General features: G+C 41.4%; 1 protein-coding gene across 5 annotated transcripts in view; it reads right to left on the bottom strand.

Moving 5' to 3' along the window:
- Positions 1-15,123, bottom strand: part of LOC148657673 (catenin delta-2-like) — a 305,588-nt gene that overhangs the window by 149,680 nt on the left and 140,785 nt on the right. For all 5 annotated transcript variants that reach the window (XM_088644228.1, XM_088644229.1, XM_088644230.1 and 2 more), the window contains 4 exons: positions 11,177-11,211; positions 9,401-9,517; positions 5,892-6,064; positions 2,014-2,563 (listed from right to left, as the gene is read on the bottom strand). In XM_088644228.1, the coding sequence (XP_088500354.1) occupies positions 2,014-2,563; positions 5,892-6,064; positions 9,401-9,517; positions 11,177-11,211 (875 nt within the window). The remainder of the gene's footprint in view (positions 1-2,013; positions 2,564-5,891; positions 6,065-9,400; positions 9,518-11,176; positions 11,212-15,123) is intronic.

Here is a 15,123-nt window from a genome sequence, read left to right as displayed (position 1 = left end):
TTTTCAGATAATGAACTCCGGAGTAACAGCAAATTGCCAAAACGCAGCGGATAAACTCATGAGCTCAAAATGGTGGAACAGTATCAATTCCTTTTTAAGCTGGCAAAGGAGACTGTCTGACTGACTGTTTCGAAACTTTCCCCTGAGCTCGTGCTGCAATGTATTTGCACAAATGTCAGTCCCCTGGGCATTTGTCCCCATTTTCTGACATATTTAACAAAGCCGGTCAGGCCTGATTGTGCATTAGTTAGACCTGCAACAGACCAAAGCTGGTTTAAGAACACAGAATCTTCTCAAAACACACCTGTATTCATCACAACCTTGAGTCACAGTGACTTACTCTCAGGAAAAGCACTGAAGTGACAAATATGCTCAAAAACATAGTGCTTTATTTATAAGGCTTTCAGATGTTTACTCAAGACTGAAGGCTAGAACAATGGGAAACAGGTGTCCCAAGATACAGAAACAAAAAACATGAAAACCAAGGGCAATACTTTAAGAAACACAAATTTAGAATTTTTTCCCCTTAGCTTTTTCACAGCACAGCCTTTGTGTGTGTACTGAACCCTTTGTTATAATCTTGTTAGGGGTTTGTACTCACCCACTGTACCCAGCCAGACACATATATTTTAGAGTGTACAATAATTTTGGTGTTCATGCCCTGAGGTTGTTGCTTCACTTTAATAAAAAATGATACTCCTTAGAGCTGAAGCTGATATGTTATTTACTTGGCAAAGGAAACTGGCATTGTTGTGAGCAACAATCACACAATACTGCATTTAAAAAACAGCTATAGAAATTTTTTCAGGCAAAATGTAAACCATAACCTTCTCTGTTTTATTTTTCCCATCAAATAAGTGGTCTTCTGGAGACCAGTGAAACTAAAGCCTCTATTTCTTTGGTTTGTCTGCATGCAGACAAAGCATAAAGCCTGTGAAGCCTTGGTATTTTTTCCTTCTGTGACAGAGCTCCTGCCACCCCTGCTGTGAGAACTATGTTTGATTATAATGGGCAACACAGACTGTCCACAACCCCAAAATCCACCTACTGTATAGTTAACCAACAACACATGGATAAGAAGAACAGATCATCCCTAAAGGAGTGCTATCAGATTCTTCACACAACAGCTCTTAGCTCTCAGCTAGATTGTTGGTTTCACAGACAGTCAGCTTCAAATGTCAGAAGTATCCAAGAAACCAACTCAACAAGGGTCAAACCAGGCAACCGAACACAAATCTGTTGAACAAGACAAACACTACAGTACGTACCTGAACAAAACTGTTTGGTTAACTTAAACAACATTAACAGCAGGAATGGTTTTACAAATATAATGCTTTAAGTCTGTTACAAGACTTGCAAGATCACATTTTCTGAGCCAGCAATTTGCTAAACACAAATTTGAAAAAATAACAAATAAGCCAGTTTGAACCATCAATAAGAACGTTTCTTCAATAGCTGACAGATCCGCCCCCAAAACTCCATTGAGACCAAGAGATTCACGGCCTAACATGGGCATAAATCACAACACAGCTGAGGCAATAAAATCACAGGGCAGACATGGCAAAGAAGGGTCTTTAAATCCAGAGCTGAACAGCCATGGGTTTGTCACAGCAAATGCACCACTCTGGGCCCTGACTGGCCCAGAATGCAGTGTGGGAAAGCAGGCAGAAACATTTGAGTTCAGTAGTATATCCCGCATAAAGCTTTTATGCTTTAAAAGAAGAACAACTACTATTTGTTTCCATATACTGAATGGGTATATATAGGATAGTATATATACACCCATATACTACCTCAATACATTAGATAATTCATATTTGAAATTGATGTACAGTACTGTACATACAGTATAAGACTCTTAAACTCAGCAATATCTTTAAGGTTCGCTGCAGTGTCCTACAGTAGAGAATGCTGCTGCTGAACATACAGAAACACAGCTAGTAGACTGAGATGAGCAGCAGATGCCTGCTGGACCCGCGGCGAGCGCACGGCGCCGGGCCGGCCAGTGCTTACCCGCGAGGCTGCCGGGTCTCTGCAGGGTGGCCGCGCCGTACAGGTCATGCGAGTGCTTGTACTGGTCGGAGGCATGCACCAGCCGCTTGGTGGGGGACAGCGTGGCGTAGCTGCCCACGGCAGAGCTGATCTGGTGCAGGGGGGAGGAGGGCAGGCCCCCCTGGGCGTTGGGCGGCGAGGCGACGCGCAGCGGGGAGGAGGCCAGGCCCGAGGAGGACACCACGATGTTGATGGGCGAGCTGGTGCTGTAGGACTTGGCCAGCCGGCTGGGGGACTGCTTGGGGGAGGACACCCTCTGCGTGGTGGCGTAGCCTGAGGTCTCCGAGGCCGAGCCCACGCGCTGCAGCTTGCTGGGCGAGCCGCCCTGCTGCATGGACAGGGGCGAGCTGACGCGCTGCGCGGGCAGGGTGGAGCTGGAGTAGTACAGCGCGGGCGGGTGCTGGGGGTCGGGCAGGTGGAAGGCGCTGGCGTGGCTGGGCGCGAAGGACTCGCGGGGCGGGGGCTGCGAGGACTCGCCCGCTGCCAGCTGGGCGGCGCGGTTCGACGTCACCTGGGAGGAGACAGGGAGCATTTACAATATCGGACGGAAACACCTCACCTTTCAATGACACTCGCACACGTTTCTTTCACTGGTCACTTTTACAAAAACCCTACAGAATCTGCAAAACCACGGGTCCACGTGTACCCTGACGGCACAGTTTTGGAAAACCGATGTTTCTCCCCTTCACTCAGTGCGAGGCAGGGAAGTGACTGATTGACCAACCACACCGGCGTGCTGGTCCAACAGGCAGAGAGCCTGGGAGCCTGCTAGACTCATCAGAGGAGGAGCAGGGCCAGCCTGCCACAGGACCTCTCGCAACACTTCGAAATAAAAACAGAACGAGTAGTGTGTCACCCTGAAGGTGCGCGACTCCAGCCCTCCAGGAAAGACTGCGGTGTTGTGCTATTTTAATCACACCACCACAGATTGGGAACATTTCAAACATGAAGTGATTACAAAAAGGAGTGTACTTTCTAAATGAATTTTGTTTTGGTAATTGATGAAATTGCTATTGGCTTAAAGCAGAATCATACTTATATATGTCTCAATTCATTGTAATCCATTATATTACTGCAGCCAGAAAATAGAGCCTGTTCCCTGAAATTGTTACACACAATTCAATGCATTGTTAGTGACACATAAGTATTTCTTTTTAAAGCAGTGCTCCAGGCGAATTGAATATAGGACAGCACATGCATTGAATCCTTATGGAAAACAACACCTTTAGGTGTCTCAAATACTTGGTTGGCAGTACAGAAAATGTGTATGTGATCTGCATTTTGTTTTTCAAGGATTTAAAGAAGTTTTCAAACATTTTTTTTTCTAGCATAAGTGCAGAAAGTGCAAATGTTGTTTGTTCACAATCATTTGGAACAAACCAATTTACAAAGCAAATTCCAAGACTAACACCTCGAAGACCTACTGCATACAAAACATATATATAATCAGAGGTCATACCTTATGACTACAAAACAGCAAACATCTCTGGCATTTACTCCAATAAAGGAAAAGCCACACTAAAATAGTTTGTTTTAAACAAATGTCCCACTTCTTGAGCTTATTTTATTATGTTTATTAAGCTTTAGCATATCTGAACATCCAGTGATGTTGTTTGTGCTATTCCAAACAGCTTCATTATGATTATGTATTTTGTAGGCATACAAAAAGTCACAGCGCAGCTCAGTGAAGTTGTGAAATGAGTTGAATTCACGGACAGGCCCTTTCCTGAGAGCAGCACAGGGACACAAACGTATCTTCTTCTGCCCCAAACGTGATCCTTCTGGAGATCCTTTTTATGATGCACGCTCAGCCCTGGCCAACATTATGTGTTACCATAAATGTCAAGAGAGACCCAAAACGTTTATCCTACCACACAATATCAAAAGACAGCTCAACAGGTCCGCCTGCCTGAATTCTACAATTTGACTGCTTACATTTTTTTTTCAGAAAAGCTCATGCCATATACACTCAATTCCCTACAACATTTTTATACAAACAATATATAATTTAATACAATAGATCTATGCCAAAAAAGAAACCAAGAAACCACAGTTTCTTATGGAATTCTACAGTTTGTACTAAAGGCTTCCTGGGTAAGTGAGGTCGACTCCTGAGCCTTTAGGCACATCAGCCCACAGATCATCCTGGTGTTTGTCTTGGGACAGACAGGATGTGACTCTCCTCCAGATGGGGTGTGGATCCACGCAGAGCTCTTACTCACTTTCATAGCTGGGTGGACTGGAGCAAAGGAGGGACAGCCCTTACTGTCATAAACTGCCACCAGCTGGGACCCAAACAACCACCTGGTCCTGGTAGTGCAAAACTGCAATACTCTTTGCTGGGCAAAAGATTAAAATATGATTTATACATGTATTCATATAATGAGTCACCTGCAGTGGACTCTAAATGGATACCCTATTCAGGCTAAAGACATTGAAATTCCTTTGGGTTATGTCATTATAAGCAGACTGTTATACTGTGAACATACAGTATATATTCAGTTTCCAATGTATTCTATTAACCTATGACTGACTACCCTGGTCTCCTCAAGATATATTCAGAAGAATCACCTTGACAGCCAAACACCATTATGCCACCTAATTTGGCACTGCCTTGCACAAAATCTTTGCGTGATTGAGAAGCACAAAGCCAAGGCTTTTGTTATTTTTGCTGAACCGCTGAGAAAAAAAAAAGATTCTCCTTTATTGTTAATCCCATCTATCTCAAATCAGACCCCCTGCAGAGGGAAGTGAATGAACCGTGAAGCACTCAGGACCCTGAACAGCCCCACCAGCGCAGAGATGAACAACACGAGCGAGACAAGATGAACAAGGAGAGGGAGGTTGCACACAGACAGGAGCATGGCAAATACAAAATAACCTGGCTGGTGCCTCTTATGGAAGCTGTTCCAATTTTCATAAACTCAAGGGTCATTGTGCAAAGACAGCGCAGTGATCTACAAGCATGTCTCGCTGTGAAGTTGAGAGACTTCTCTTACATAAGCATACATAATGAACCACAACTAGCTTAGTGATTTTCAGTGAACACTTAACCCATTATAACTTAGATATAATTATTAACTAACATCAGTTTGGAAAATGATGCAGTGCATACTGTAGTATTTGATACCTTTTTGTGGGAAATAAGCAGAGAGCTGAGTGTGGGAGGTGGTTGTTATTTTCAGGCCGTTTATTAAAAATAAGAAGGCAGGTTTGCAATTTATATATCTAAGATCCCAGGTTCAGTAGATCATCTGTGGCTGCTAATCGGTGAAAATGAATGTCTTCTAATAAGAGTTCCCACAGAGAGATTTATCAGTGCAGCCTCCTGATCAGCCTCCAGAAACAGAGTAGGCTTTAGGAACAAGTTTCTCAGAGGGCCCGTTTAATGAAATCTATCCGACCAAAGCACTGATCACTTTCTTCATCAAATTCCTTCCTCCCAGTTGTAACAGAAATCAAGGGAGCTCTGCCTCATCTCTCACACTTATTTAGAAGAAGCCTTTAACTACTTAAATTCAGATTCACAGAGGGTTTTCAGAAAGCTTTGACAGAGGTAAAATTAAGGAATGAAACACATCCAATCACACAATGAAGCACTTGAGCACCAAATCCTTTCCAAGTTAATTAGAAGTCCCTTGAAGTGATGAAGACAGTTTCCTTTGTAATAAGGCACTCTCCTCTCCCTTTATCTCCTTTTACTATACAAGAGAACTGTGCTTTTACATCCCTGAATTATTTAGTAAACTATTCCTTTCAGGAGCCAACAGAAAAAGCCTGTAAATTTACTGAAGGCTTTCATAAGACGCAATCTCCCAGAGTCTGAATCTGGCACATACCTGGTTGTAACTGTGGACAGCACCTCCAACTTGGCCGCTGCGAGAAGGGATCTGTGGTGCTGAAGAATCACTCAGAGCAAGGGTCTGGTTGCTATGGTAGCTGGCTGTGTACTGGAAAGACCCTTCTGGATTGGAAGTGAGCTGCAGTGCACTCTGGGAAAGAAGGCTCGGCCCTGTGTTGAAAGTAATTTAGAGCAGGCAGTGATGCAGACCTCAGTGAAGCAGAAACAGCATACATAATTTATCAGGAGATGCTCAGAATGATTGAACACACGTGCTGCTCGCTGTCGAAATCAGGACAGTAATAAAGGTAATTGGGAACAGCTAATTTTCTTGCTAGAAATTAACGAATATTTTGTGCAATTTATGATGATATCAGCTCTTTTTTTAGCTTAGCAAGTGCCAGATCTCTGTTACAACAAAGTGGAGAGAGAGAATATTTTACCATTGATTAATTGACTCCAGAAAGTACAATGCAGGTATTTACACAGAGGACCCCTGTTTGGCTACAATTGGCACAGCTAAATTTTTTATTCCATAACAACTTTTACTTCTACGCCGTTGTCGGGAGTCAAACTCTTCCTATGCAGGTTATTGCTCAGTTGTTTCTCCTAAAGATGCAGATGAATAGCACCAAAAAGAGCAAATTATAAACAGACAGAACAAATAAAGACATAAGGAACTGTGGACTATGAAAACGTTAAATCTTCGGCTTGATGCGAATAGTGGATTCTGGGAAAATCTGTACATTGAAAGATGACAAACTACTGCACCGCTAAATGTTCTTAGTTCTACTGAACTTTCAAGATTATTTTTGACTCAAGTGCTGTGCTGGAGACAGTATTCAGAACAGTTGGCCTAGTTCCCAACAAGCTACAGTATAAACAAATCTAAATGTATCCACATCATAGTACTACAGAAACACCGTCTGACAAATACACTACTTACAAACACTAGAAACCATGCATTAGACATTTCTGAAATATAAGGAAAAATAATCTTTCCCCTCACACAGCTTGGTGGTTCCCACTGAAGTCCTGCACTAGAATGATTAAAATCAAAATCCAAAACTGTTCTTTCAAGGAATACTTCACTTCAGTGTGGGGCTATAAGATGAGAGGTTTTTCCAAAATCTCAAGCAGCACTGAAAGAAGTAAATAATAATGAAGAATTGGAAACAATTCTACATTCAATGGCAAAAATCAGCTTTTCATTTAGTAAAAGTTATATCTCCACATTTTCTTCGTTTTTTCAGTAAGAAGAAACTCATGCAAAATTCTAACAAAGCTCCTTTTATTAATTTAATGGGAATTTAGATTTGAAGTTTGAAGTAAATGGGTAAAAGCAGAACTCACAAACAAAGTCACAAGCTGGTAAAAAAAATGTCATTCTAAATGATAGAAGATCCGAATTCGAAATGAATTGCAAAACAATCCATACACATTCTAAAAGCAAAACACAGCTAAATATTTTAGTTTTGAAGGGTGCTTCAAGTTTGCAACCACAGGAAGGATTTAAGAGCATTCTACATGCTTCTTCAGACTTCAGCTTGAGAAAACAACATGAAAAAAAAGCCAAATGGTTCAGTTTCATTGCAGTCATCAGGAGCCAAGATTCCAATTAAAAAAACAAAGACCTTTTAACTGGCAATCTTGGAGAAACCATGTGAAATAATCTTGCTTCTCCTCATAGGTATAAAAAACAACAGAAAGGGAGTTACCACGGAAAATACTTGCATTTTGAACTTATTTTAATGGTCATATATAACAGTTAACTCCAGGGCTTTGTACAGTTGGTCATTAGCCACACAACCATAAGCAAACACGAAGTAGTCTGCACTCAAGCCCAACTTCAAAAATTACAATCCCATCTCTTGCAATGAAAACTTAGAGGGAAGAAAACCGAGGTCTCTCGGGAAACAATTTCTGTTAAATACACTGATCATAACAAAGAGTATACTGTACAATTCAAAACTCAGTTTAAAAGAATAAAGGTTTATTAAATCGTGGCACATATTAGTTTTTCCTAACAGTGCAGAGCATTATTTTGTACAGGTAATCCAACTGTGTTCTGTAAGAAAATAAAGTATGTGCATGTACAGTATATACAGTGTATGTGTACTACACTGACGACTCCACTGAGAACAGCATCAGTTCACTTTGGGAAATCACAAGTGTCAAATTATGCTGTACACTGCCTGTAAGAAACAGTGTAAGTCTAATCTGTAAGAAAAGTGTGAGTCTAGAACAGCCCACTCAACAGCTAATATTTTGGTTCCTTTTTTATTCTGAGGTAAAAAGGGCATGCTTGGACTGTGATGTTGGCCTTTGATGTTGGTGCATTTTTACTCTTGTTTCTGTGCAGAGTGCCTGACTTGGCTCAACAAAACAGCTAAGACAGAAATGCAGCTCTTGTACTGAAAAGCAATGAGCACACTTAGATTACAAAGGCTTCCTCAATGAATGGATACTGAATTCAGCATTTTATTTCACTCAGTGCTCAAATCCACACTTTGAGTGCACAACACGTATCTAAGAGGGTTTGCTATATGAGCCACAAAGACCTATACATTAATCATCTTACATTTAAGAAGCTGCTCAACTTGTCAAGTTCCTTTTTGAGTTTTCTGCCCTTTTTGGAGTTTCAGACTTATCATTCCATCCCATTCAACTAACTGAATATGAATTTGATTACCCTGTCTGGCTTACTTAAGATTTTATTCTTTTTTATATTGCCAAGGGAGAACCTGTGCACTTTAGTGTTCTTAAAAGAAAAGAGTGGGCCGTCTTGATCCTTTTGTGCAATACAATTCACAGCAAGACCCCTGACGCACGCTGAATTAGCAATGACAGGTATTTATCTTCAGAGAACCTTTTGTTACAGAACCACTTTAACCAGTACGTGGAAGAGGTAAAATTTCTCAGGTATCTTTCAAGAGAGCTCTTAATAAAGCTGAATTGAATGTATGTGCATTTTTTAAAGACTGCAGAAGCTAATTTCTAGGATCAAAAGACTAGCATCATAGTTATTTTGGTCTTTGCATAGAATATTAGTGTAAAGATTTCCCAAATATCATTAAGGCCAATTATGAACAAAGTAACACATTTTTAGTAGAGAATCAGAAAGTGACAAATTGAGGTATTTTGTTTGACGAGCACCTGTAATGATGTGCAGAAGTGTGAGGGCTCTCACCATAAATGAACGACTAATCATTACAGCTATTTAATAATGCAGAAAAACACCACATGTTGCATATTATTATGGTGACAATCAAAATTCCAGGAGGAATCGCATTCCGAAAACAGATACATTCATCTAATGAGGCATCTCGATTGGTTTTTGTTCTTGGATTATTAAGATCAATCACTAAAGCTAAAAAATCCTTCAAGACTCACCCTATAAACGTTAGGGTCCAATTAATCACAGCTTTGCTAAAAGCGCATTATATCTCGACATGAAAAAAATGCAAAAAACAAATTCAATCGACACAAAGGCATAAAAAGCCTTACTTTCAGCTGAAGAGTATCCTGGAGGTTCTAGGATGCCTGACTCCTGGAGGGACCTTATGCAGGAATCCACAAGTTCCAAGCCTGTAGTCAGTTCATCTTCAATGTCTTTTTGGCCATCTGTAATCCAAAATGTAAATCTCGTCATCAAAGCAACCGACGCATTACTGGAACAACACAATGACTCGTGGAATTAGCTCTGATCTCCCAAAAGGAATTTTGTTTTTGCTGTGGTTACATTCCGTAAATAAATGTCCTTCACCTTGCCTGCCTGCTTGCACTCATTACTGACACGTCCTGTCAAGGAGTATAAAAGTTGCCTGCCAGGGGCTTATACAAGGGGTTTAAGGCAAAGGATTAACCTCCACTGTAACAAAAACAATGAAACTATGCAGGGGTCCGAGGTCTCAGCATCACTAATACAAGTGATCCTAACGCACAGTTTAGATCCATATACAGCAACCATTCCGATAGCCGTGTTCTTAGGGAGCTAAATGTTAATCTTCAGATGACTTAAACACTCCCAAAGAGCCAAGAGCACGTTGATTGAAAACCCACGGCACTTCATTTCTTTTAAAAATGATCCTACTTCCTCTCGCTTGTCAGCGCTACATGCGGAGCACATTTGAGAAAGGCTTGATAAACAGCTCTCCCTGGTCCCTGGGTGGGGCACTTGCATGCCTGTAACATATCAGCACAGTACTGCTGTCATGAGAGCACTACAGACCCACGACCTGTCAGTCACACCCTCAAAACAATTTCCGCAGCACACCTGGACACACTGAGTATGTGTGAGAGTATGAGTTTAATGTAACACAATCAACAGGCAGTTTATTTAATAGACTTTAATTAAAAAATATTGGATAATACAGTATAAAACAATTACTGTATGTACAGTATGTATAGTACCAGAGAGTGAAAGGCTGCAGACACACAGATTATTAACTAAATCACAGATTGCACTCTTCTATCTACTTTATATACAGTTTGCTGTGTATAAAAGGCACATAAGCTTCCGCATGCTTGTCTGCAGTATGCCCTTGTTAACTACTGCCTCCGTGTAAACGAACCGCAATGAAGAGAATACTGATACAGGAGGAACTGCTCCAGACTTCCCGCCATTCCTGTCCCGGCCGCAGGGAAAGCAGCTCCGTGGCCTCAGGCTTGGGAGGAGGAAGAGGCTAACGGGACACGCAGCGCCATGGCGACCCTCTCGGAGCAGGCGGCCCAGGAGGGCCGGCGGAGAACCGTTCGCTGTGCGGTAGGGGGGTTGTCACGGACGTCCAAAGGGACTAACCGTGGGGAGCAGGAGAGCGGAAAAAGACCCATATGCGTAGCGGCGAGACGGGAAAAAGGCCCGGGCTCATTAGTGCAAAGAGTTCAGGAATGGCGTATAGAAACCTATGCCCTCAGGGAGTGGACGTGGGGCGCCCTGGTGCTAGGCGGGTCTCAGGACATCAGAACGTCAATGCTGAGCGAGGACAGAGTGCAAAAAAGGGAAAGGGAAAGGGAAAGAGAGGGACCGGAAGGACAGCAGACCGGAAACTAGGGACAGGACAGTGAAGGAGCGCCCTCTGGCTGCAGAGGGCGTGACAGGGGTCTTGTGAGATTGGATGTTTCCCTTTCTCTCCGGCTCACACGTGGATGCACCAGTGAGGGAGTAATGAAATAAAGAGCTCCAAACCAGGAAGCCGAGAAGATAACTCTATACAATATATATATATGTGTGTGTGTGTGCGCTCACGCACGTATTAACTCCTGAACTCAACAGAATTTTACCTTGGGTATTCCAGCGGAATGGCTCCTCTGTTGAACTGGAAGGAAAAGGAAAAGAAATCCCATTAAAAAAGTGCCCATTCAAGTGTAATGCCTGTGCACATCTGTCACTGTGGAGAACACCATCATCATCTGATGGTGCACACCGCAGAGGCAAACAGCCCAGCCAAAGCCACTGTGCTCATCTGAGTTTCCTGCAAGGAAGCAAAAGATTTCCCATTATAATGACACACTATGCAAAGTTAGACTGACGCAGCGAATACCAGTAGCACTCTGCTGTAATCGCATGTTCAGTCAGTATAAATTTGGATGGCTAGTGAGGCCTCTCCTTTCTTCCTCATACTTCCTGTAGCAGATCTTCACTCCAGCAAGGCGAGACGTAGCTTACAGAGGTAACAAAGCATGCCTGCGTTGAGGTAATGGACCAAAATACAAGGTTTACTTGAAAGTGCAACAAATCATAGCAGGAGAAATGTGTTTTGACCTGCATTTTTATCAGTCTGAAGCCTGAAAGAGGAGCCGCACAGAGCAGATGTTTTAAAGATTCCTTTGCTTGTATGGGGTTACATGTCTACCTCTGCGTATCATCTGTGTGTACACACACCATATATAAACCCAACACACTACGCAAAAACCTCCAGCAGCTAAACGTGCTTTTGACTGATGTTACTTTCTTCTTTTGAAATCACAATGATTCTAGTATCCACTTCGTTCCTCTATCCCATTTTTACTTTTCATGGGCAAAATGACATTAAAGACATTCACTTTTGTCAGTAGCACATCACAATGAGCACACACTTATGTGTTAGCTTAAACCTTTGTAAGATTCAGGTGAGAACATATTTTTACACTCATTTTAAACATTTCACCCCATTAAAAATTTGATTTTTTTTTTTTTTACTTTTTTGCTGCCCAAATGGATTTGAGTTTCCCCTCATGAATTGCTTGTCTGTATCACAGATGAATATCGTACAGGTGGTGGCTGATTTGACAGTCCCAGCATGGTGATCCCTGTTCCTGTTAGACCTTCAGAGCTATACTTTATTGTACATTTCTGTGTTCATGTGGTAGGAGTCATTCCTTGCAGTGAACCCAGTAATTGTAGGTCCAATATGAAAAGCACATTGAATAGACTGTGGGGGAAAACAATATTTCTCTGATAGATTCTTAAAAGCATTTGGCATTTTATCAAACATTTCTCTCGGAATGGAATAATTATTTTTTACCCTGTGCTTCTGCTCAATAATAATCAAATACAATGATTTTATATATTACAAGCTTAGTGCAGTTCTGCACTTATGTACTTATTGTGCATAACAAATTAAATCTGATGTAGCTTTACAGTGAAAAAGTCCAATTGCTTTTATTAAACTTGTTTTTTAATTTTGAAGAATGAGTCATGGTTGTTATTTCTGTATGTGATTGGTTCCTTGTAATTTCTCACATTCCTTTTTTGTCCAGACCTTCAAAATGGTTTGTGTGAAGGAGAGCTATTTTATCAAAAATGGTTCCCCGGAGAAGAAGGTTAAAGAGTTAAGTACCTTAAGCGCATCAGTAGTATAGTGGTGTAAGTGATTTTGAAGAGTAAAATAACTGGTGCTTTCTTATGCATTCCTGCTTGGAGCAATAGCAGAAAAAAATCAAGAGGATACCCTGCTGTGATCGTGATTTACATTATCTCAATATTTTTTTAAAAAACTATCTCTTGCTTAATATCTAGTCCTGCTGTTCCTGTTCCTGAACTGTATAACCTTCCCAGACATGAAACGTGAATGTAAAGATCAAATGGGCACAAGCATACCGTATTGTGAATACCCAGAATACACAGTATCAGCTCCTTCAACCTTTGTGTGCAATATGTTTGTATATTGTATTGGAAAGATACAGCACAGGGTAAGCTTAGCTGAGCAAGTCTCGATCTTTAGAGAGGTGTGACTGGGAATGGACTAGAAATGGTTTTCTCCTAACTTCTCATTTTAGCACAGAAGGCTTTTTCAAAACCCAATACTGTAACTTCGTTTTTTAAAAACTGCTTAAATATTCAAGAATAAATTGTACCACATTGCACAGAGCTAACAGAAAACACCAGTGTCTAGGGTGAAATTTGTCATTAGATAGATCATCACAAATTTATTTAAGAAAACATTTAATAAACAAAGATTATCTTCATCAAAGGTCAGCTTTTAATAATGTAGCCAGAGTGTGTCCCGGTAGTGTCAACATTTACAAAACCTGTCAAGGAGATCAATGAGGAAAGCTCTCCCATCTGGAGCACAGTGAATACAAGTAATAATAAGAGATTAGCTGGAAATGAAACTGGTGTTAAATATCGAATTCTCTTTTCCTCTGATCAATATTGCAAGGAACTGTGTGGTGGCACGAGCTGCTAAGGGCTGAATTTTATGATGAGTCTAAATGGTCATTCACCACCCATAGCCGAGCGACAGCTGCTAAACCAGCCCCACACTTTCCATTGATTTTTCTCAGGGATTCATATTGCGAGCCCGTCCCTGTTTGCACTCGAGTGACGAATTGCTGGAGAAAACAAAATGCCACATGTTAATATAATGGTGAATTTCAGCATGAATATCCATGAATCACATTCTGCAGTGAACACTGAAAAGATAGCACTTGTACAGACCAGTGAGAGGAGAACAAAACTGGGCCAGAAAACAGCCTCAGGAGGCTGTATGATAGAGCCCACTATTGCTTCGAGGAAAAAATGGACCAGGCCACATGAATAACAAGGATACTCTACATCTGGAATTGTGTGGCGCCCCTGTTTGTACCCCAGTGTCATGATCATTGTGATGGTTATTTTATTGTAGTTGTTGTAGTGACAAAATTGAATCTGTTGCCAGGGGAAAAAAAAGATGTGCAAATAACCCCACTTTGAAGATAGTGGATATTTATAGCACTATTCGCTTTCAAGGTCCAGAATAGGAGTAACAGAATCAAATGACAGACAAGCAGATGAATCCCTGCTCTATCAGAGCAGTCCTAAGTACTAAATGTAGTAATTCAGGTGGGAAGCTGCGTCAGCATGCGAAGGCTGCAAAGGAACAAATGATAGGTTTATTCCATGCTGAAAAAAAGAAGAAAGAAAACACAACATTTTGGCCGTGGAGCCTTTTTCAGGTGTGAGCTTCACACCTCACACCTCACTCCTCACACCTGAAGAAGGCACCACGGCCAAAACGTTGTGTTTTCTTTCTTCTTTTTTTCAGCATGGAATAAACCTATTACTTGTTCCTAAGTATAAATGCTGACAAGGCCAAATGGAAGACAGTTCAGGAATCCTCAAGAGAGCTTTTCAATTGGGCTCTTTCTATTTACCTTCACCCCATCGGGGACAGTCAATTCACACAATGAACTCTTTCTCTGTTTAGATTTTGTTGCTTAAAACACAAGCACTCATCACTTGCATAGAGATTGGAAAGTTTGGCTAAGCATTTGATTTAATTAGGATGCTGAATGAGGGCCTACAAGAGCAAGCACGCTCTCTTATCATGGTCATGACTGAGGAGCTGCAAAACCAAATAAAAAGGACTTTAGCAAACCCCCTCAGTGCCTCATGGACATGTAGGCAACAGGACAGGCCTCCTCACCAAACTTTTCTTCATCCCACAATACATCCTACATGGCATCTGTCCTGTCCACATCCCCTGCGATGTCTTCGACAGAATGTGGACCATAGTAAAGAGTGGAAAGGAATTCCGGTTCGAGCTCAATACTGATACTAACACAGACCCCGTGACTGGAAAAATTAGTTACTTCTGATACTGTATATACTAACACTTGCATTTATTACATTTAAAAAACAGTTAATGATTTCATTGAAAAAAATGAACTGTATATTTGTTTAAAGAGGTACTGTTTTATATTTCCACAAAAATGTTTTGGTGCTGTGCACACAGCATCTGAGTGGTGTAGCTACAGTCAATTACTCA

The sequence above is a fragment of the Lepisosteus platostomus genome, chromosome 8 (assembly GCF_059453375.1).
Source record: "Lepisosteus platostomus isolate fLepPlt1 chromosome 8, fLepPlt1.hap1, whole genome shotgun sequence".
Lineage (NCBI taxonomy): Eukaryota > Metazoa > Chordata > Actinopteri > Semionotiformes > Lepisosteidae > Lepisosteus > Lepisosteus platostomus.
The sequence above is the reverse complement of the archived record's forward strand: the minus strand, read 5'-3'. Positions and strand labels throughout refer to the sequence as shown.